Source organism: Pipra filicauda, unplaced genomic scaffold (genome assembly GCF_003945595.2).
Source record: "Pipra filicauda isolate LSUMZ 115617 unplaced genomic scaffold, ASM394559v2 scaffold781_size139286_pilon, whole genome shotgun sequence".
NCBI classification, from domain to species: domain Eukaryota; kingdom Metazoa; phylum Chordata; class Aves; order Passeriformes; family Pipridae; genus Pipra; species Pipra filicauda.
The window spans coordinates 42031-62645 of record NW_024104955.1 but is presented as its reverse complement, the minus strand read 5'-3'; the positions used below and the strand labels follow the sequence as shown (position 1 = coordinate 62645).

General features: G+C 65.8%; 1 protein-coding gene across 5 annotated transcripts; it reads right to left on the bottom strand.

Moving 5' to 3' along the window:
- Positions 1–5771: 5771 nt before the first annotated feature.
- ANO8 (anoctamin 8) lies at positions 5772–18798 on the bottom strand. Of its 5 annotated transcripts, none has more exons than XM_027730980.2 (18): positions 18617–18798; positions 15906–16016; positions 15130–15262; positions 14294–14432; positions 13756–13852; positions 13194–13310; positions 12978–13105; positions 12388–12570; positions 12124–12276; positions 11320–11446; positions 11167–11222; positions 10717–10791; positions 10346–10489; positions 9146–9799; positions 8301–8492; positions 8072–8203; positions 7503–7613; positions 5772–7024 (listed from the first exon to the last, which is right to left on the bottom strand). In XM_027730980.2, the coding sequence occupies exons 1-18, from the start codon at positions 18714–18716 to the stop codon at positions 6350–6352; spliced, it is 3327 nt and encodes a 1108-aa protein (XP_027586781.2). In that variant the 5' UTR covers positions 18717–18798; the 3' UTR covers positions 5772–6349. The 5 variants fall into 5 exon arrangements, with proteins under 5 accessions (XP_027586781.2, XP_039245812.1, XP_039245813.1 ...); XM_039389878.1 differs by lacking the exon at positions 18617–18798 and adding an exon at positions 16381–18302; XM_039389879.1 differs by lacking the exon at positions 18617–18798 and adding an exon at positions 16381–18301 and having other exon boundaries at positions 12388–12549.
- Between the last annotated feature and the right edge of the window lie 1817 nt (positions 18799–20615).

The window sequence follows — 20615 nt, the reverse complement described above, 5'->3', positions numbered from 1 at the left end:
TTTTAAACGTCCCTTTAGGCACCGGCTTTGTGAATGAGTTGGACACGGAGTAGTTTAGCACCTCGTACCTGCCTCAGAAAACGTCCCCTTCCTGCTGTGGCGGCCCCTTCCCACCCCCTGGAGCCACCTGGGACGCGCCGGGCCGAAGATCCAGAGGGGAGATCCAGAGGGCCATTCCCGGGGTCTCCGCGGGGGGAAGAGGATTCCTGCCGGAGCTCCCGCCCTCCGGACGCGCCGTGAGACGCCGGGATGATCCAGAGCCGGATGTGAGGAGTCCTTGGAGGAGCTCCAAGGCCCCGAGGGAGGGCAGGAGGAGGCGGCTGGAGCCGGAGCGTGCGCAGGGCCGGGGCTGTTCCGCGCTGTATCCGGGCTGCGCCGGCGGCCCCGCCACCTACCATTAAAGAGTTGGCAGTTCCTTCCTGGCCTAAACCCCCGTTGTGTCCCCTCTGTGTCCTTGAGAAGCGGGCTGGGAGCCTCGGGAATGTCGCAGGTGGTTTGAGCAGGTGAAAGTTGCCTTTTCCAGGTGGTTTGGGAGCGATGGAGAAACAGGGAACGAATGACCCCAGGGCCAGAGTGGTTTGGGGTTTCTGGTGCACGAACAGGAGGGGTTTGGGATCCCTGCAGTCTGTCCTCCTCCCAGCCATGGATTTGGGATCCCTGCAGTCTGTCCTCCTCCTATCCATGGATTTGGGATCCCTGCAGTCTGTCCTCCTCCCAGCCATGGATTTGGGATCCCTGCAGTCTGTCCTCCTCCCAGCCATGGATTTGGGATCCCTGCAGTCTGTCCTCCTCCCAGCCATGGATTTGGGATCCCTGCAGTCTGTCCTCCTCCTATCCATGGATTTGGGATCCCTGCAGTCTGTCCTCCTCCCAGCCATGGATTTGGGATCCCCGCAGTCTGTCCTCAACCCTTTCATGAATTTGTGGTTCTCATCCCATCCCTGGATTTGGGATCCCCCTGGTCTGTCCTCATCCCAGCCATGGATTCCATGAATTTGTGATTCCCAGTCTGTCCTCATCCCATCCCAGAATTTGGGATCCCTGCAGTCTGTCCTCATCCTTGCCATGGATTTTATGGATTTGTGATTCCCAGTCTGTCCTCATCCTATCCCTGCGTTTGGGATCCCTGCAGCCTGTCCTTATCCCATCCATGGATTTGGGATCCCTGCAGCCTGTCCTCATTCCATCTATGATTTGGGATCCCCACAGCCTGTCCTTATCCCATCTATGATTTGGGATCCCTGCAATCTGTCCTCATTCCATCCATGGATTTGGGATCCCTGCAATCTGTCCTCATTCCATCCATGGATTTGGGATCCCTGCAGCCTGTCCTCCTCCCATCCATGGATTTGGGATCCCCACAGCCTGTCCTCCTCCCATCCATGGATTTGGGATCCCCACAGCCTGTCCTCCTCCACCCTCTCTGCACCCAGCACTCGCTCCCTTCCTCCTCCTCCAGCTCATTCCAGGTTTTTTTCCTGGCCCCCCAGCGCTGCCCTCTCCCCCCCTGCCCTCTGATCCTGTATTCCCATGGTGAGTGTCTCGGCTTGGAATGTTCCGTGGAAGATCTTTGCCTAACTGTGACTTCCTGGTGCCTTAGTGCATTGAAACAACGAAAAACCCTTAAAAAAACCCACCAAACCTGGGATTTTTGCCCACCTCGTTTGTACAATTCCCGGCTCCTCCGACTTCTCCTCCTGTTCCCGGGATCTCGTGACCCTCCGGGGGTTTTCTATGTCTGCACAGTGGGATTTTTATTGTTTCTGTTACCAATTGTTTACTAAAATCTGGCTTTTTTAATGAAAACTCGAGCTACTTGTCCGAGGTGGGGAATTTTGGGGTATTTTGGTTGGATTGTGCGTCTCTTCTCAGAACTCGGCGCGTGGAGGGAGGGTGAGTCCGTGCAGGAGCAGCTCCTCCCGCCCCGTGGGAGCCACTGGATGTGTTTTGGGGGCATTTAGAACATTAAAAAGTTGGGAAATGCCTTTTCCTGCCGCCGGGATGTCGGGTGACTCCTTGACTCGGTTCTTGGTCCCGTCTGGGCCCTGCTGGTTCCTGGGGGAGGAGCAGCAAGGGAAGGTCCCCGTGGAAGAGTCAGGGATGGGGAATGTGGAGGGGAAGGATGGATTTCAGGTGGATCCACAGGGAGCTGGGGCCAGGACGTGCCGTTGGAGTTGGTGGCTGACCCTTGGCTGGGTTTGGTTTGTCGGTGTCTCCTCCTGGTGTCCTTGGGAGCTTTTCCTGAGGGACCTCCCGGGGTCCTTCCCAACCCCAAAACACCGGGATGTGCCCACGCAGGGGGGTCCCTTCCAGCTCAGGGTATTCCATCATTCCCTGACTCACTGGGAGGCAAATTTTGAAATATTAGTCTGATTTTTTTCCTGGATAACTGGGACAGGTTTGACTTCAAAGCTTTATTTTCTGGGGAGTTTGACACTGGCCTTAAGGCAAAGACTAAGGAGCCTTGGGATTTTTTTCCCAACCCTGCAGCTCTGTCCCCACTTATATTTCCAGTCTTTTTTTTTTTTTTACTAATAAAACTAATTTATTTTCCTGCATTAACGACATCCCAGCAGCCAAGGGATTGTGGGACAGCGTGTCCAGAGGGATTCCAGCTGGTCCCTCCCAGGTTTTGTCCTATATATTGTATTTTTTTGGATGTATAAGAACGGGGGAATCCTTTCCCTTAAGGAGGAGAGGGTTGTGTTTATTTGGGAGCAGCTGCCAGGAGAGGGGGTTGGATCGTGGCTCTGGTGAAGCCCATCAGGGAAAAAACATTGGAATGTTGGAAAGACCAAACCTGGGCTCAGGGAGGAACATCTTGGAGCGAGGGGATGAAATCCAACCTCCCAGAGTCTCCACGATCCCCTTTCAAAGGCAGAACTTTCCGGGTGTGTCCCCAGATAGTAGGAACTGATCTCCCTGTTCCCAGCAACCCCCTGTTTCTCCAGTATGAGGAGGAATTGGGTGGGTTTAGGGATTGACAAAGGTCCTCTTGGTGGCCCCGACGCTCCCAGAGGTGGCTTTTAACCTCTGCAGAATTCCCAGTTCTGCTGAAGGGACGGGAGTGTTCGGCTGGTGAGGCTGGAAATCCCGGCCCTGTGTCAGAGCAGGGGTGTTTCCACGTGGGAGAGGGGCTGCACGAGGTTTCCCACAGCTTTTCCACAGCTTTTCCACAGCTTTTCCCCATGCTCCTGTTCTCCTTCCCCTCGGGATGGGACCCCTGCTCTCTCCAGCCCCGCAGGGATGTGAATCCCGCTGGGAGCTGCCTCCTGCAGCACGAGGATGGGGATCTGTGCTCTTGGGCCTTCCCATTTCCTCGTTTTCCTGGCTGAAGGAAACTTTATTTGGCACCTTTCACTCCCCCCCCATCCCTGAACGGCTCATCCCGGGATCTCCTGCATCCTGCAGCACCAGATCCCGGGATTCTGCTCCAGACACGCCCAGGGCTGGTGGGGTTTGGAGGTCTGGGGTGGTCTGGGGGGGCAAAGGCTCTTCCCTGCTTTGGTCAAGGCCGAGTCCAGGAGGGTGGGAAGGGGCTGGGGGGGAGCAGGAGGAGCTGCTCCCGATGGATTTGGGGTGACTGATCCCCCTGGAAGGGGCTGGGGGGGAGCAGGAGGAGCTGCTCCTGATGGATTTGGGGTGACTGATCCCCCTGGAAGGGGCTGGGCTGAGTCACCCCTGGGCTGGGCTGGGCTCCTGCCCATTCCCAGACACATCCATTAATCAGCTCAGTTTAATTAACCACCTTCCTTGGGTGTTTCCAGTCCCCCACGTCCCGGGTGGGTGTCCAGGAGCAGCTCCAGGAGGCTCCACCATCCCCAAGTGCCAGATTTTTCCGGATTTTTCCGTTTGCAGCATCAAGATCCGGAGTCTCTTCCTTCCACCCTCTCTTGGCGACTTCACTCCTCTGTTTTTAGCACAAACCTCGTCTCGTGGGGCTGGAAAAGGTGGGTTTTCCCTGGGGGGGGTGCCCGTGAATCCCCCGTCAGCCGGGTTGGAATTGTCGTGGCCATTGGAATTTTTTCTTTTTTCTTTTTTCTTTTTTTTTTTTTTTTTTTGGTGTTTCTTTTTAAACTCTTCCATGTTTGATACTGTGTATAATAAATTTGCAGAATTTAGAGCATCAGAACTTGCTTTATTCTTCCTCTGCTCGATCCCGGCGTGGTTGGGGCTTGTCCTTGGAGCTTTATCCTGAAGGGTGTCCGTGGTGTCCCCACCTGCCTTTTCCAGGGATCCTCATCCCCTGAGCACCGTGCAAGCCACACTAATTACAACAATAACGATATAATAACGTGCTGATGGTAATTATAACGACACCCCAACGCCTCGGGCTTGTTGAAATAGATTTTTATTGCATTTCTGCAGGTTTTACAAAAATATGACAAAATAAATTAAAAAGAAATAAATAACCCCCTTCCTTTCCTTTGAATTCCTACAGAAATCCAACGCAAAGGAAAACAGAACGGAACGAAACAAAACAAAAAAAGACCAACCAACCGTCCCAATCCTTCCCTCCCCTGCACAGCCGCTGCCCCCGGAGCCACATTCCAGCCAGGGAGATACTTTGGAGAGGGAAATGGTTCCGAGTGCCCCGGGCGGGGGGTCCGGGCTGCGGCAGGGCCCTGCCCTCCCCTCCGGGAGGGAGGGACGGAGCCGGGATGGGTTCCCTCGGGAGGGAAACGGGATCGGTGTCATTCCCTTGAAGCCCAGCGGGTGTTTTTTGGGAGCGGCAGAGCAAGAAAACTCGATGGAATGGAGGGAGGGAGGGAGGGAGGGAGGGAGAGCGGCCCGACCCCTCCCTGCTCTCGGGGAGCTTTGGGCCCCAGTGCTCCCAGTGCTCCCAGTGCTCCCTTTTCCCGGGCTTCGCCCCAGAATCTCCCTCCTCCTCCTCTCCCTGCGTCCCCCACGTGAGGGAGGGTGAGGAGGGCCCGGAGCCCTCCTGGCCCCCCATTCCAGGCACAGCAAAGCTCCGGGGTGTCCCCAGCTCCCAGGGGGGAGCCCTTTTCCCTGGAAAACATCTCCCTGCGCTGTTCCCTCGGCAGCGGAGCAGCAGGCGGAGCCTCGGCCCTCTCCTGCCCTTATTGCTGTATAAAATGGCTTCTTTAGACCCCCCAAAACTGAAATTTCCATGAATTCTGGAAAGAGGCGGCGGGGAAAATCCAACCTGACGTTTTCTGCAGCCCAGGCCTGGGGGATTTTTTTTTTTTGGGGGGGGTGGTGGAGGGAGAAGGGGGGCTCAGCCCCCCCGCCTGGGCCAGGCACAGTGAAGGGGTGACCCCCGGCAGCCCCCTCCCCTTTCCCCGGCTCCCTTTGGGAATGTGGGCGGCTGCGGGCGGAGCGGAGCTGGTGGCGAGGGCCGGGGGGGAGTGACAGGGCTGGGTGTCCCCACCCGGGTCACCTGCGAGGTGCCACCACCCCGGCCCGGCCCCGAAAGCGAAGCAGAGCCGCAGCAAAGCAGGAAGGGGGAGCTGAGACCCCCCCTCCCAGCACGGACAAGGCTCGGGAAGCTCCAAGTCCAGACCCGGCGACGCAAATCCCGCAAAACCTTCCCCCGGCGGCGGCGAAGCGGCTCCCACCCCCCTCCCCGTCCCAGCCCCTTCCTTCTCCCGGGCTCCGGCGCGACCTCCGCGTGTGCGAGCGCCTTATTGCGAAATAATTCCAGGGAATACGAAACTGGAGATGGGAAGGGCCCGTCCCGGCTCACGTTGCAGTCCCGGGGGTCGCGGCCGGTGCCAACCCCCGGCTGAAGGAGGAGAAAGTCACCGGCGTCGGGGTTTGGTTGGGTTTTAGTGCAAGAAACGCTGCCCGTGCGGGGGGGGCCGGGTGGCTGCTGCTCGTCCCGCTCCATCCCGCGGCAGGAAAAGGTCCCGGTGCTGGGAAGGATCCGGGGCGGAGGCGGCGGGAGCGGGACGGAGCAGGGCACGGTGCCATGGCCGGAGGGCAGGGGGTGTAGGCACGGCTGAATCGGGCTCCTCTGGCCGCCGATCCCGGGAATCCCGACCCTCCCGGCGGGCGGCCCCGGAGGGTCCGGGAGCGGCGCGGAGCCACACCGGGATAACTCCCACCCGCGGGCACGGAAAGCCGCCGGGACGCTCCATCCACGCCGCCGCTCAGGAATCCTCGGTGCGGGGTCCGGGGTGGCAGCGGGTCCCGGCGGAGGGGCCGGGGGGGCACGAGGGGACGCAGCAGAGGGGGCCGGGGCAGAGCGAGGGGCTGGCGGCCGGTGGGCTCGGCCCGGCCCCGAGCGGGGGGGCGGCCAGGGGGGGCGAGAGGCTGCCGATGGCCACGGCTGCCCGGAGGAGCGAGCGGGCGGCCCCCCGCGCTCCCGGCCCCCCGAAAGCCCCGGTTAGAGCCTATAACCGCCGCTCTCCTCCTCCGCCCGGCTCTCCGGCTCCTCCCGGCCCCCCTCCTCCGCAGCCCCGTTGAGGTGGGACTTGCTGGGCACCGAGCGCTCGGGGTCCGCCGAGGGGCCGGGCCGGGGCTGGGGCGATGCCCCGGCCGTGCCGCCGTTGCCCGCGGCCCCTTCGGACTTGCCGAAGTTGAAGAGCTTGCCGGGGTTGAATGGCTTGGTGGGGGACTGGACCTTCTCGGTGCCCGCGTCCCGCTTAGTCTCCGGGGATTTGAGGAACTTGAAGCTGAGGAATCCGGGCAGCTTGTTCTCGCTGCCCGTGGGCGACTGCGGGGACCTGGCGGTGGCCGTGCCGCCGGCGCCGGCCCCCCCCGACAGGAACTTGCCCTGCAGGGGGATGATCTGCTTCAGCTTCATCACGTTGTTGGTGGCCAGGAGGGAGCTGGGGCGCTTGGGCTTGTCGGAGCCGTGCGAGGAGCCCCCGGAGCCCTTCCCTTTGCTCTGGCTCTTCTCGTGGGCCGGGTCCTGCCCGGCGGCCTCGGGCTTGGCCTCATCCCGGCTGGATTCGCGCTCCTTCCGCGCCTGGTACTCGGCGTGGCGCTGCCGCTCCTCCTCCTCCCGCTTGCGCCGCTGCTGCTGCTGGAAGTGGTGCTGCGCCTGCCGCTCGTGCTTCTGCCGACGGGAGCGCGTCAGCCCCGGGGCGGCCACCGGGACACGCCGGGGAGCCCTCCCACCCCAGGAGTGCCTCGGGGAGCCCACCAGGTCCGGGGACACCCCGGGAACCCACAAGGTCCAGGGACACCCTGGGGAGCAGCCCACCCATCCCTGGAAACACCTCGGGGAACCCACTGGCCCTGGAAACACCCTGGGGAGTCCACGAGGTCCAGGGACACCTCAGGGGTCCCACCAGGTCCAGGGACACCTCAGGGGTCCCACCAGGTCCGGGGACACCTCAGGGGTCCCACCAGGTCTGGGGACACCTCAGGGGTCCCACCAGGTCCGGGGACACCTCAGGGGTCCCCCCGGACCTGGTGACACCTCGCAGAGCCCAGTGGCCTCAGGGACACCTTGGGGACCCCCCTGGCCCTGGGTTCAGGGGTCCCAGCCCCGTGCCCAGCCCCGAGCAGGGTCCCATCCCAGCCCCACCCACCTTGAAGGCCTCGCGCCGCTGGTATTCCAGCTTGGCCATCTCCTCGGCCACCCAGGCGGGAATGTCGGGAATGGCCACCTGGATGATGTACTTCAGGAACAGGGCGAAGTGCTGTGGGGGCACACGGATCTGGCTGAGCTCCCCTGGCACTGCCACCCCCTCCAAAATCCCGTGGGGAACGGGGAGACCCTACAATAACAGCAGGGGGGGATTCCAGACCCCACCCCTTGTTTGGCAGCACGAGCTGCCTGCAGGGAACATGTCCAGGGATGTGCACGTGTGGGATGGACACGTCGGGGGGGTGGGTTTCCAGGGATTTGCCTGCCCAGGGATGTGACTATCCAGGCATGTGCATGGCACAGGCGGGATGGGCCTGTGTGGGATGAACATGCCCAGGGATGTTCATGTCCAGGGATGTTCATGTCCAGGGATGTTCATGTCCACATATGCGAGTAGAGAGGAAGGGAAGGGAAGATCTGTGGGATCCCCGGGCCATGACCACACCCTGGCACCGCCCGGGGAGACCCTACACAAACCCCCGGCCGTGAATCCCGGCGCCAATTCCGTACCTCCAGCACCACCACGGAGATGATGGCTCCCTCGGGGCTGAGCCACGGGAAGAGCCTCTGGAGCTGCCCACACTGGGCGATCAGGTAACAGTTGACCACGATGGCCAGGACGCCCATGGCCTCCATCACCTTCTGCAAGAGCGGCGGTGCCCAGGGTGAGCCCCCGGGGGCTGAGCCCCCCTCGGAGCCCCCCCGGAGCCCCTCAGAGCCCCCCAGCCCCTCAGCCCACCTGCCACTGGCCGATGCTCTCGACGCGCTGGCCGAAGGGTCTCTGCAGCCCCGTGCAGAGCTTGAAGGCGTCGCTGCGGATCTCGATGACGTTGTTGACCAGGGCACACATGGCGGCCAGGGGGAAGGCCGAGGAGAACAGCACCACGTACCCGAACTGGATGAACATCTCCTGGTAGTCCTGGAAGGTGTCCTGGGGACAAGAGCTCCAAGGTCATCGAGTCCCCCCTGTGCTCCATCCCCAGCTTGTCACCCAGCCCAGAGCACTGAGGGCCACGGCCAGGCCTTCCTCGGACACCTCCAGGGGTGGGGACTCCAAACCTCCCTGGGCAGCCCCTGCCAATGCCTGAGCACCCTTTCCAGGAAGGAATATTTCCCCGAATCCAACCTGACCCTCCCCTGGCACAGCTTGAGGCCATTCCCTCTCATCATGTCCCTTGTTCCCTGGGAACAGAGCCCGACTCCCCCCTGCTCCCCGGGAGTCAGGGAGTTGGACAGAGTGAGAAGGTCCCCCCTGAGCCTCCTTTTCTCCAGGCTGAGCCCCCCCAGCTCCCTCAGCTGCTCCTCATACAATTGACTCTCCAGCCCCTTCCCCAGCTCTGTTCCCTTCCCTGGACACTCTCCAGCCCCTCAGTGTCTCTCTTGTCATGAAGGGGCTCAAAACTGACCCCAGGACTCAAGGTGAGGCCTTGAGTGCCCTGGTCCTGTGGCCACACTGATTTTGACCCAAGCCAGGTGCCCTTGTCCTCCTGCCCACCTGGGCACACCTTGGCCCATGGGCAGTTGCCCCCTCAGGTCCTTCCCTGCCCGGGCAGAGGGGATTTGGGGCTCCCCCTGGGGGCTCACCTCGTACTTCTTCATGCAGCTCTCCACCTCCGCCTGCGTCAGCTGCGTGGAGTAATCCTCCTCGGGCGGGTCGATCCACGACGCCCGGTTGCGCCTCCGCCCTTCCTCCTCCCCGTCCTCCTCCTCCCGCCTCCTCCGGCCGGCCCGCGGCACCACCGCCGGCTCCGCCGCCCTCGCCGGGCTCCCCGGGGGCCCTTCGGCCTCGTCGTCGTCCTCGCAGAGCTCGAAGACGGCGGCGGGGTCCATGCCCTTCTCCACCATGGTGGGACTGCCCTCCTCGAGGAAAGGCTCGTCCTCGGCGCCGCCGGGCTCCCCGCGCCGCTCCGCCCGCTCCACGAAGCTCACCTTCTTCAGCTTCAGCCCGCAGTCCAGCGCGCTCTCCTCCTCCGAGTCCGACTCCCGCCGCTCCTCCTCCTCCTCCTCCTCCTCCGGGACCCCGCAGCCGCCGTTCAGACACTTCTTCTCGCCGCGGGGCCCCTCCGGGGGGCGCGGGGGGTGGCGGCGGGGGGCGAGCAGGCAGAGCAGGCTGTGGGCGAGCTGCCGCAGGCTGCGCAGGTTCAGGTCCCCGCGGCGCAGCCGCTGGTACAGGTGGGGCTGGGACACCTCCCGCACGTTCTGCAGGAACTGCCGCGTGATGAGCAGCGTGGCCAGCATCTGTTGGGGACGCGGCTGTCACCCGGGGCAGGAGGAGGAGGGGGGGGGCGGCATCCCCGTCGCCTGCCCCTCCCCGCGGGGTCCCTGCTCCTGCCTGTCCTCCCCGTCCCTGCAGGGTCCCCGCTCCTCTGCGGTCCCTCCTCTTCCCTGTCGTCCCCTCGGCGTCCCCGCTCCTCCTGTGGGGTGCCTGCTCCTCCCTCTTGTCCCCACGGGGTCTCTGCTCCTCCCTGTCCTCCCCGCGGGGTCCCCACTCCTCCTGTGGGGTCCCTGCTCCTCCCTGTTGTCCCCGCGGTGTCCCTGCTCATCCCGGGGGGGGGTCCCTGCTCCTCCCCGCGGCCGTGCAGCCAGAGCAGGACACCCAAAACCCGGTGTCCCCTCTCCTGTGACCGCCCCGTCGGTGACAACGGATGGGGTGGGACCTCAGCAGTGCCACCGCCAGCTGCGGCACGGCCGGGGATGGGGACACCGGTGTCCCTCCCGGGGCCGGGGGGGGGTCCCGGGGTGGGATGCAAGGGGGATGCCCCGCCCCTCCCTCCCCGCTCCTACTTTGGATACTCCCAGTCTCCAGCAAAAGCTCAGGAGGCCCTTAAGGAAGATGAGAGAGAGGTGGAGGTGGAGGAGGATGAAGGGGAGAAGAGCCTCTTTGAGCTGCCGCACGAGGCTTTGGGAGAGAGAGAAGATGAGCAGGAGCTGCGGAAGGGACAGAAGAACAGACAGACACAGACAGAGAGACGCCGTGAGCGGGACCGGGGACCCCCGGGGGGCGGAGCAGCCGCAGGGACCGTGGTGGGAGCACGGGGGGGACACCCCGGGAGGGCACGGGGGGACAGTGGCGGGGGGCGGGGTCGAGGACATCCGTCTGTCCGTCCGGGCGGTGCCGGGGGGGGCTCGGGCCGGCCCCGGGCACGGCCCCTCACCTCCTTCAGCCGTTCCATGTCTTTGAGGTAGAAACCGATGTAGAAAAGACTCAGGTAGGAATTTACAAACTGAAACTGCGGGAGAAGGGAGGGGGGTGAGTGTGTGTAGGGGGGCACCGGCACCCCTCGGTCCCCTCTGTGTCCCCAGTGCCACCAGAACCCTTCCAGCCCCCTCTGTCCTTCCCCCCCGAGGTTTGTGGGTCCCCTCCAGACCCCTCTGTACCCCCCAGCACCATCGGGACCCCTCCAGTCACCCCTGTCCCCCACAGGACCCTTACAGGCCCCTCTGGGGCTGCTGGGACCCCTCTGTCCCCCTCGGGGACCCTCCCATTCCCTCTGTCACCCCACGGAGCCACTGGGACCCCTCCAGTCCCCCCAGTCCCCTCTGTCCCCCACCAAGGGCTGCTGGGACCCCTCCAGTCCCCCCGTGCCCCCCCGTGCCCCCCTCACCAGGACGATTTTGATGATGAGGTGTTTCTCGTAGGCGCTCTGCAGCCGGTAGTTCTCTGCAAAGCACAAAGGGGGAGGTTCAGGGGGGGCTCAGGGGGGTGGTCCCAGCTCCCAGCCCTGCCTGGAGCCCCCCCCCCGGGCCCCCCCACGCACCCATGTCATTGAGCCAGTAGGCCACCTTCTTGTACAGCTCGTCACAGGCGGTGACAATGACGGCCAGGATGATCTTGGGCAGGAAACGGATGATCCGGGGCAGCTCCTGGATGCTCAGCACGAACTCCTGTGGGGTCGGGGGCAGGGGCAGGGATGGGACAGGGGCAGGGATGGGACAGGGACAGGGATGGGACAGGGTCAGGGATGGGACAGGGACAGGGGCAGGGATGGGACAGGGACAGGGGCAGGGGTGGGACAGGGGCAGGGATGGGATGGGGGCAGGAACAGGATAAGGGGCAAGGAAAGGGATGGGGACAGGGGCAGGGACAGGGACAGGGGCAAGGAAAGGGATGGGACAGGGACAGGGATGGGACAGGGTCAGGGATGGGACAGGGACAGGGGCAGGGATGGGACAGGGACAGGGGCAGGGGTGGGACAGGGGCAGGGATGGGATGGGGGCAGGAACAGGATAAGGGGCAAGGAAAGGGATGGGGACAGGGGCAGGGACAGGGACAGGGGCAAGGAAAGGGATGGGGAGGGGGACAAGGTGGGAGGCAGGGACAGGATCAGAGTCAGGATTAGGGTCAGGGATGGAGACAGGGAGGGAGACAAGGACAGAGTCAGGATCAAGGACAGGAACAAGGTGGGGTTGAGGGACAGGGACACAACCAGGGTCATGGTCAGGGTCAGGGGTGGGGACAGGGGCAGGATCAGGGTCGAGTTTAGGAGCAGGGACACAGCGAGGACAGGGACAGGGTCACCACGGAGCAGGGGCAGCCCGGCAGGGGCGGGACAAGGACCCACCTGGAGCTGGAAGCAGCCGAGCATGAGGAGGAAGACGAGGGTGAGGCAGGCGAGGCAGACGGGCAGGCTGACCAGGCACTGGAAGAGCAGCCGCTTCCAGGGGGGGTAATAAAACTCCTCAGCGCTGGTCACGGGGCTGATCCTCTTAATGCCCTAATTGGGGGGGGGGGCACAACGAGCTGTGACCCCCCCTTCCCTCTGGGACCCCAGTGCTGGTGGGAACCCTGGGGAACCCCCCAGGGAAGGGGCTCCCCCTCCCCTCACCCTGAACTGGGGCCGGGGCTCCTCGATGGACTCGGGGGGGGTGTCCAGGGTCCCCCACTTGTAGGCGAACTCGGCCCCCCGGCGCTTCCACTCCTCCAGGAACAGGGTGGCCCAGATGACGTTGAAGATGGCAAAGACCACGCAGGAGATGTCCTGGCTGGTCTGAGGGATGGAGGGAACCAACTGCACCGGGGTTGGTCCCCTCTCGTCCCCGGTATCCCCCCCAGCCCAGCCCTGGGGAACCTCAGGGTGCTCCCCCTGCCCACCCCACCCCCCTGGGCTCGGCAGCCCCCCCAGCTCAGCAGCAACACCAGGACTGAAGGACTGTGGGGAAAATCTGGAGTGAGGAGGGATGGAAACCCACAGGGAGGGATGGAAACCCACAAGGAGGAATGGAAACCCACAGGGAGGGATGGAAACCCACAAGGAGGGATGGAAACCCACAGGGAGGGATGGAAACCCACAGGGAGGGATGGAAACCCACATGGAGAGATGGAAACCCACAGGGAGGGGGTCAAAACCCCCGAGGAAGGGTGAAACCCCTGCCGTGACCCCCCCCAGGAACCGACCCCATCTCCTGCCCCCCTCACCTGGTCGCTCTCGGTGAAGCTGTAGAGGATGGAGCCGAAGACGGCGGGATACACCATGGCCGAGGTGTAGAAGCCCAGCCAGGCGAAGTACATGGCGATTTTCACCCCAAAATAGTCACAGATGTCATCTGGGGAGGGGAGGGGGACACACGAGGGGGGTGTGAGCGGGGCTGGGACTCCCAGACCCCTCTTTTGTGACCCCCCCCGATGTCTCACCGAGGGGCTGGGCCTCGCACACCGCCTGCACCCAGGACTTCATCAGCCGCTTGAGGATCCTCTGCTCGTGCAGCGGGAAAACCTGCTGGATGACCCCCCGGGCCGCCAGCTCCGGGACTGCGCCGGGGACACGGCGTCAGGGGCAGCAGGGACACTGCCAGTCCACCCCCCCGGCCCCCCCTGGGACCCCACACAGCCCTGGAGGCGTTGGGGTTGGGGCAGGGACAATGGGGTGACCGTGGCAGGTCAGGGCTCTGTGCCCACCGTGTGCCCCCCGCCCTGCTGGCACACGGGCACGGGGAGGGGGACACGGGAGGATCCTTGGTGGGCTGGTGGCCACTGGGGCCTCCATGGCACAGCCCCGTGGGCAGGGGGAGCGTGGCAGTGGGGGGAGACTGCTGTGCCGTTCTGGTGCCACGCAGTGCCATGGAAGTGCCACAGAAGTGCCATGGAAGTGCCATGGAAATGCCATGGAAGTGCCATGGAAGTGCCCTCTGGTGCCATAGAAGTGCCATGCAGTGCCATGGAGGTGCCCTGTGGGGCCCTGCCGTGCCGTACTCACTGATGGGCTGTCCCTCGAGGAAGTGGATGTTGTGCAGGGCCTCTCCCTGCTTGGCCCGCAGGTTCTCCAGCCAGTACCTGATGATGTTTTGCCGTTCCTGCGGCACCACGGAGGCTTCAGATCCCGGGGATGGTCCCGATCCCTGTCCCTGTCCTGGCCCCTCCCCGTCCCGCCTTGTCCCCAGCTCAGGGGATGGCTGGGTCAGTCTGCAGCTGGGATGGGGCTCCCTAATTCCCTGGGGAGGGGGAGAGGACCTGCCTTCCCTGCCCCATGTCCCTGCATCCCCATATCCCTGCATTCCTACATCCCCAAATCCCTGCATCCCTGCCCCGTATCCCCACACCCCTGTATCCCTGCACCCCTGTATCCTTGCCCAGCACCCCTGCATCCCTGCTCAACATCCCCAGACCCCTGTATCCCCACCTCCTCGCCCCACATCCCTGTACCCCTGCCAAGAATCCCTGTATCCCCACATCCCTGCATTCCCATATCCCTGCCCGGCACCCCTCGTATCCCGCCCCGTGCCCACGTGTCCCACCTGAGAGGTGAAGAAGTAGAGCTCGTTCTCGATGTTCTCGTAGATGTAATCCTCCTCGCACGAGAAGCTCCTCATCCCGCCCCCAAACTCCGCCTTCACCGGCTTCCGCAGCCCGATCTCGTCCGCCCCGCGCAGCAAACTGGGGACAGGGACACGGCTGGGACACGGCTGGGACATGACTGGGGACAGGGACACGGCTGGGACACGGCTGGGACATGACTGGGGACAGGGACACGGCTGGGACACGGCTGGGACATGGCTGGGACATGGCTGGGACATGGCTGGGACACGGCTGGGACATGGCTGGGACATGACTGGGACATGACTGGGACACGGCTGGGACACGGCTGGGACATGGCTGGGACATGACTGGGACATGGCTGGGACATGGCTGGGACATGGCTGGGACATGGCTGGGACACAGCTGGGACACGACTGGGACATGACTGGGGACATGGCTGGGACATGACCCAGGGGGCATTGCTGGGGGGACGTAGCTGAGGGGCCGGGGATGGGGGGACATGGCTGGGACATGGCTGGGACACGGATGGGAGACGGATGGGACATGTCCAGGGGGACACGGATGGGACACAGCCAGAGTGACGCGGCTGGGGGGACGTGCCAGGGGGGACACGGCTGGGGGGACTTGGCTGGGACATAGATGGGACATGGCTGAGGGGACATGGATGGGACAGGGCCAGAGGGACACGGCTGGGGGGACATGGCTGGGACATAGCTGGGCCATGGCTAGGACATGGCTGGGACACGGATGGGACATGACCAAGGGGACACATCTGGGACACGGCTGAGGGGCCAGGGGGGCACGGGGAGCCCACCTCTCGTAGGTGGCGGTGACGAAGAAGGCGTAGACCCGCGTGTGCTTGTGGTGCCGGACCTGCACGATGAGCTCGGGGATGCCCAGGCGGATGTGGTTCAGCAGCCACAGCAGAGTGTGGTCGTCCGTGGTGTCTGTGTGGGGACTGTCAGCACGGGCCATGGCCCACAGCCCTCCCCAGGGCCCCATCCTGGGCCCCATCCCAATCCCCGCCCCTCCAGATACCCCCCGTCCCTCCCCATGTCCCTCCCTCATCCCGGTCTCCCATCACTCCGTAAGTCCTCAATGGCTTCCCACATCCCCCGTCTCTCCCCACGGCCCCCATCACTTCCCACATTCCCATCCCAGTCCCCATCCTGATTTCCATCCTTTCCCACATCCCCCACCCCCCCCCCATGTCCCCATCCTGCTCCCCATTCCTGCTCATCCCCCCATCATTCCCTGTGTCTCCCCAACAACCCCTTTGCTCTCCACATCCCCCGTCCATCTCCACATCCCACATCCCTCCCCACGCTCCCATCCCTCTCCATGTCCCTCATCCCTCCCCACGCTCCCATCCCTCTCCATGTCCCTCATCCCTCCCCACGCTCCCATCCCTCTCCATGTCCCTCATCCGTCCCCACATTCTCACCCCTGCCCAGCTTCCCCGTCCCTCCCCACATCCCACAGCCCTCCCCGTGTTCCCTGTCCCCATCCCTCCCCACATCCCACACCCCCCACCCCTGCTGCCCCCCCCGGGTGCTCCAGGTATCCCGGGTTCCCCGGGCACGTCCCTACCCGGGAAGGTCATGAGCACGTCGCAGTTCTCCGTGGGCACCGTCTTCATCCAGGCCTTGTGGGACATGATGTAACGCCCGGCCTGGAGCAGCCGCTTCCCGAAGAGTTTATCTGCCGGGGGGAGGGAAGGGATGAGCAGCCGCGGGATCCTGTGGGGTATCCCCCCACACGCACATCCCTGGGAACCAGATCCCAATCCCCGAGGAGTCACGGGGCGGGGGCGGGGACCCCCGGCTTGTCCCCGGCTGTCCCCGGCGCGGCCGCGGCCGGAGGTCACGGCCCCGCTCCCGGTGACGCTGCCCCGGGCTCAGGTTTCTCCTTCGGCGGCTGCGGGTGCCCAAAACAGCCCCGGGTGCCCAAAAACAGCCCCGACAGCTGCCGGGGAGGAGCCGCCAGCATGTCCTGGCACCCCCGGGGTGCCGGTGCCGCGGGACGTCCCGGGGTGCCCCCCTGCAGCCCCCCCAAAAGCGCTCACCTCTGCCCGCAGCCCCTCGGCGGGGCCGGGATCCGGCAGGGCCGCGGCTCCGAGAGATGGAAAACCGCAGGAAAAATGGGGATGTCGAAAAAGCAGCTGGTCTCCATGGAAACCCGGGGAGGCCCCGCGCCGCCGCGGGGAGGTGGGATGGGGACGGTCCCCACAGTCCCCGGCGGGTGCCAGCACCGGGACACGGCCCCTGTCCCACTGTGGGGTGGCCCCCGAGCCCAGTGTCCCCATCGCACCTCCTGGGGCGGATGGGGACAAGGGACATCCCAAAATCCTGCCCCGGGATGGTAGGATGGGGCTTCCAACGGTGCTGGGGTCCCGCAGGACCCCGTTTCTCCCAGGCCAGCCCCCTCCCTGCCTCAGCGTCCCCTCCTCAGCCAGCGCTGCCCAGGGGATGTCACGGCCTCTCCAACTGCCCCAGGGCTGGGAAGGTCCCCGGGTTCGGGAAAAACAGGAAATGCCGAACCTGTTCCGGCAGCTTGTTCCAGGGAACGCACCCCAACTGCGGGCACCCCAACTGCGGGCACCTCCTGACCCGCCAGCCCCCCCGGGCTGAGACCTCCCAAACTCATCGCCTGAGCTGCCGGGCTCTGAAAGGCCGCCCTGTCCCGGCTCTGTGGGTGGGAGTTGGGGACAGAGCCAGGCTGCCATGCCAGGCTGCCACCCCCGGAGGGGGACTGGTCTGGCACCCTGGGCATGGCCGTGTCCTGCCCTGCGCTGCCGGGGTGCTGGGTGGGCACAGGGTGCTGGGCTGCTGAGGTACCAGTGTGCCAGGGTGCTGGGGTGCTGTGGTGCCGGGGTCCTGAGATACCAGGGTGTTGGGGTGCTGGGCTACCAGGGTACCAGGGTGCTGAGGAGCCTGAGCACTGGAGTGCTGTGTCCCGGGGTGCTGTGTCCCCTGGTGCCAGGCGGGCACAGAGCACCGGTGGCCGTGGCAGCGCTCCCCGGGTGACGCCGGCGGGCTGAGCTCACCACCCTGAATTATTTATGTCCCGCCGGGAGTGGTGGCACCCGGCACGGGTGGCAGCTCTGGGCACCGCGGGGGCCCGGCCCTGGGCACGGCCACGCCGGCACACGCGTGGGCAACCGGGGCGATGCCCGGCGGGCACCCACCCCGAGGGCTCGGGTGCAGGTGCAGGGGGGGTTTCCCTGCCCAAGGTCATGGGAAAAGAGGGGTCCCCAGCGCCTCTCCTGCCCCCCCACCCAGGCTGGGCTTGGGGGGTGACCCACCTTCGTCCCACTCCGGCCACGGCTCCCTCAGGCCCCGCTGCCCCCCCAGCACGCGGGCTCCGCGGGGACGGGGCACGGTGTCCCGGCCAGCGCCGCCCCACCGTGCCCCCCCGGGTGTCCCCGCCGGTCCCCGCGGCCCCCCGTGTCCCGGCCCGCCGGCGGTGCCGCTCACCTTGGCTCCCGGGATAAGGTCACCGGAGCTGCAGCGTGGCGGGTTCGGGCACGGCCCCGCCGCCGAGCGGAGCCCGCGGCCGCCGGGCACGGAGCGTTCGGGGGAGCGGCCGCGTCCCGGGGGGGGGCACGAAGTGGGTCACCCACCCCCAGGCGGGAGTCCCGCTCGGTGACACAGCGGGCATCAGGCCCTGCCCGCCCTCCCCCAGCCCGACCCCGCCACGCGGACCCCCGACCAGGGGGTGTCACCTGGCCCAGCGCCACGCGGGGGGGGACCCCAATGACGGCTTGGGGACCCCCAATCCAAAGCCTCCGCCCTGCACCACCCCTCTGCCCTGGGGGTACGAAGCTGGTCGGGGGGGGGGACACCGGCCTGTCCGGGGTGGGTGGGGGAGCAAAAAGACCTTCCTGGGGTGGGGGGTGACACGGGGGGTGCACGGACGCGGTGCTGGGGTGGTCACCGGTGCGTGGGGGACACGGAGCTGCACGTGGAGCCCATCCCGGGGGGCACGGAGCTGTCCCGGGGGGACACACGCGCACAGCAGCCATCCCCAGAGAACCGCAGACCCCCCCGCTCCGGCGCGGGACCCCCGGGGGTGGCACACGGAGCCGTCCCGGGGGGATGCTCAGAGCCCCGCCGGGAGCACCGGCCCCCCTCCGCCGTCCCGGAGAGCCGCATCCCGGCCGACATCCGCATCGAGCCGCAGGGAGCTGCCCCCCCCGCCCCCCCCGTCCCCCCCGCGTCCCTCCCGCCGCCGCCCGCAGCCCCCACCCCCCCTCTGTCCCCCCCAGTCCGCCCCGGTCTCTCCGCCCGGTTCCCCCGTACCCAGGACGCCGGTGGGGGCCGCCGGTTCCGTTCGCTCCTCCCCGGCCGGGGCCCGCCGGGGCCGGTCGCCGTCCTGCGCTGCGGCCGCCGGCTCGGGCATGGTGCGGGGCTCGGCGGCGGCGGGGGCCGGTGCATTGGGGCCGCCGGGGCCGCCGGGGCCGCCGGTGCCGCCGCCGGTGCCGCCGGTGCCGGGCGGGAGGAGGGACAAAGGCGGCGGAGCGGAGCCCGAGAGCTCCCGGCCCCTTTAATGCTCTGGTTGGCCGCCGTCTCCCCAGCGCCGGTCGCACCGGCCACGCGTGTCCGGCCGCGCCCCGTGGGGGGGTCGTGGGGGGAGCGGGGGGGCGGCTCAGCCCATTCGGAGGAGCGTCGTGGCCCCCCGGTGTCCCCCCCCCCACTCGGGGTTACCCCGTGTCCCCCCAGCATCCCCCCACCCACCTCGGGGTTACCCCACATCCCCTGCATCTGTCCCCCCCCTCAATCCCCCCCTGCACCCCCAAACCCCCCCTTACCCTGCCTGTCCATGGGGCTGCCCCGTAGCCCCCCCCAGTGCCCTCCCCCGTCCCGGCACCACGCCCGGGTGCGGCGGCTCCCAGCGAGGGGGGGCCGGTAACCCGAGCGGGGTGTGCGATGTCCCCCTGACATTTCGGGTGACCCCCCCCCTCCCCCAGTCCGCTCCCACACACACTCGTGGGGGACCCCCCGCAGCCCCCCCCGCAGGGCTGGAGGGTCCTGCCCACCCAGTGCACCCTGTGAGCCCCCCTGGCACTGTGGGCATTGGGGTGGGGGGCACCCCTGTGCCAGGTCCCTCTGAAGCCCCCCCCCGAGCTCCCCCCGTGGCTATTTTGGGGCAGGGGCTGGGTGCCAGGGCGGCTGGTTGGTGCCACCAGGAGCTGTCCCCCCCACTGGGATCTCAGCTGGAGCGGGGGGGGGGACAGTTTCAGCTGGGGGGGGACAGGCTGGGGTGTCTCCAGGCCTGGCCACTGTCCCTATTTTGGGAAAGGGGGGGGGCACAGGAAAAGCTGGGCACAAGGGTGGGGAGGGGGCCCCGAGGCCTTGCAGGGCTGTGCATCCAAATGACTCTGAACCCCCCCCCGGGAGAATCCCTGATCCCACCCCTCATCCCTGGCCCATGGAGCATGGGGATTTGGGGGGGTCCACAGGGATTTAGCAGAGGGGGGAGCATTGATGGTCTCCGGTATCCTGGGAATTCCAGCATCCTGGCCGGCATCCCTGCCTGCATCCCTGGCAGTGTTCCTGTCTGAATCCCTGGTTGAATTCCTGCCTGTTTCCCTGTCTGAATCCCAACCTGCATCTCTGCCTGCATCCTGGCCAATATCTCTGCCTGTATCCCTGCCTGTATCCCTGCCTGTATCCCAGCCTGTATCCCTGTTTGTATCCCTGTCTGTATCCCTGTTTGTATCCCAGCCTGTATCCCTGCCTGTATCCCTGCCTGTATCCCAGCCTTTCAGGCCACGCCGCTGTTGCTCCTCCCCGCTCCAGCGCCTTTGTCTGCACGACCACCCCCCTCCCCGGCCCCCCGCGCTCCCCCCCCCCCGAAACCCACTGCAAACCGACCCGAGATTTTGGGGACCGGGAATGGGGGGGACCCCCAGAGCAAGGGGATCACCCGGTCCTGGCTGCCCCGACCCCAACCCCTGGGCCCCCCCCAAACTTGGGTCCCGGCTGGGGGGCTGGATGGGGACAGGGATGGGGGGCCAAATGGGGTGTAGGATGGGGGGCGGGATGGGCTGGGATGGGATGCAGGATAGGATGTGGGATGAGGAGCGGGATGCAGGCAGGGATGCAGGCAGGGATGGGGTGCGGGCTGAGGAGCGGGATGCAGGCAGGGATGCAGGCAGGGATGCAGGCAGGGATGGGGTGCGGGCTGAGGAGCGGACACAGCCGTGACGCTGCTCGGGAATCATTTCTCTGGTTCACGGAGCGCTGCGGGCGCGGGCGGTTGGGGGGGGGGTCCCTCCCGCCGCACGCGAGGGGCCTG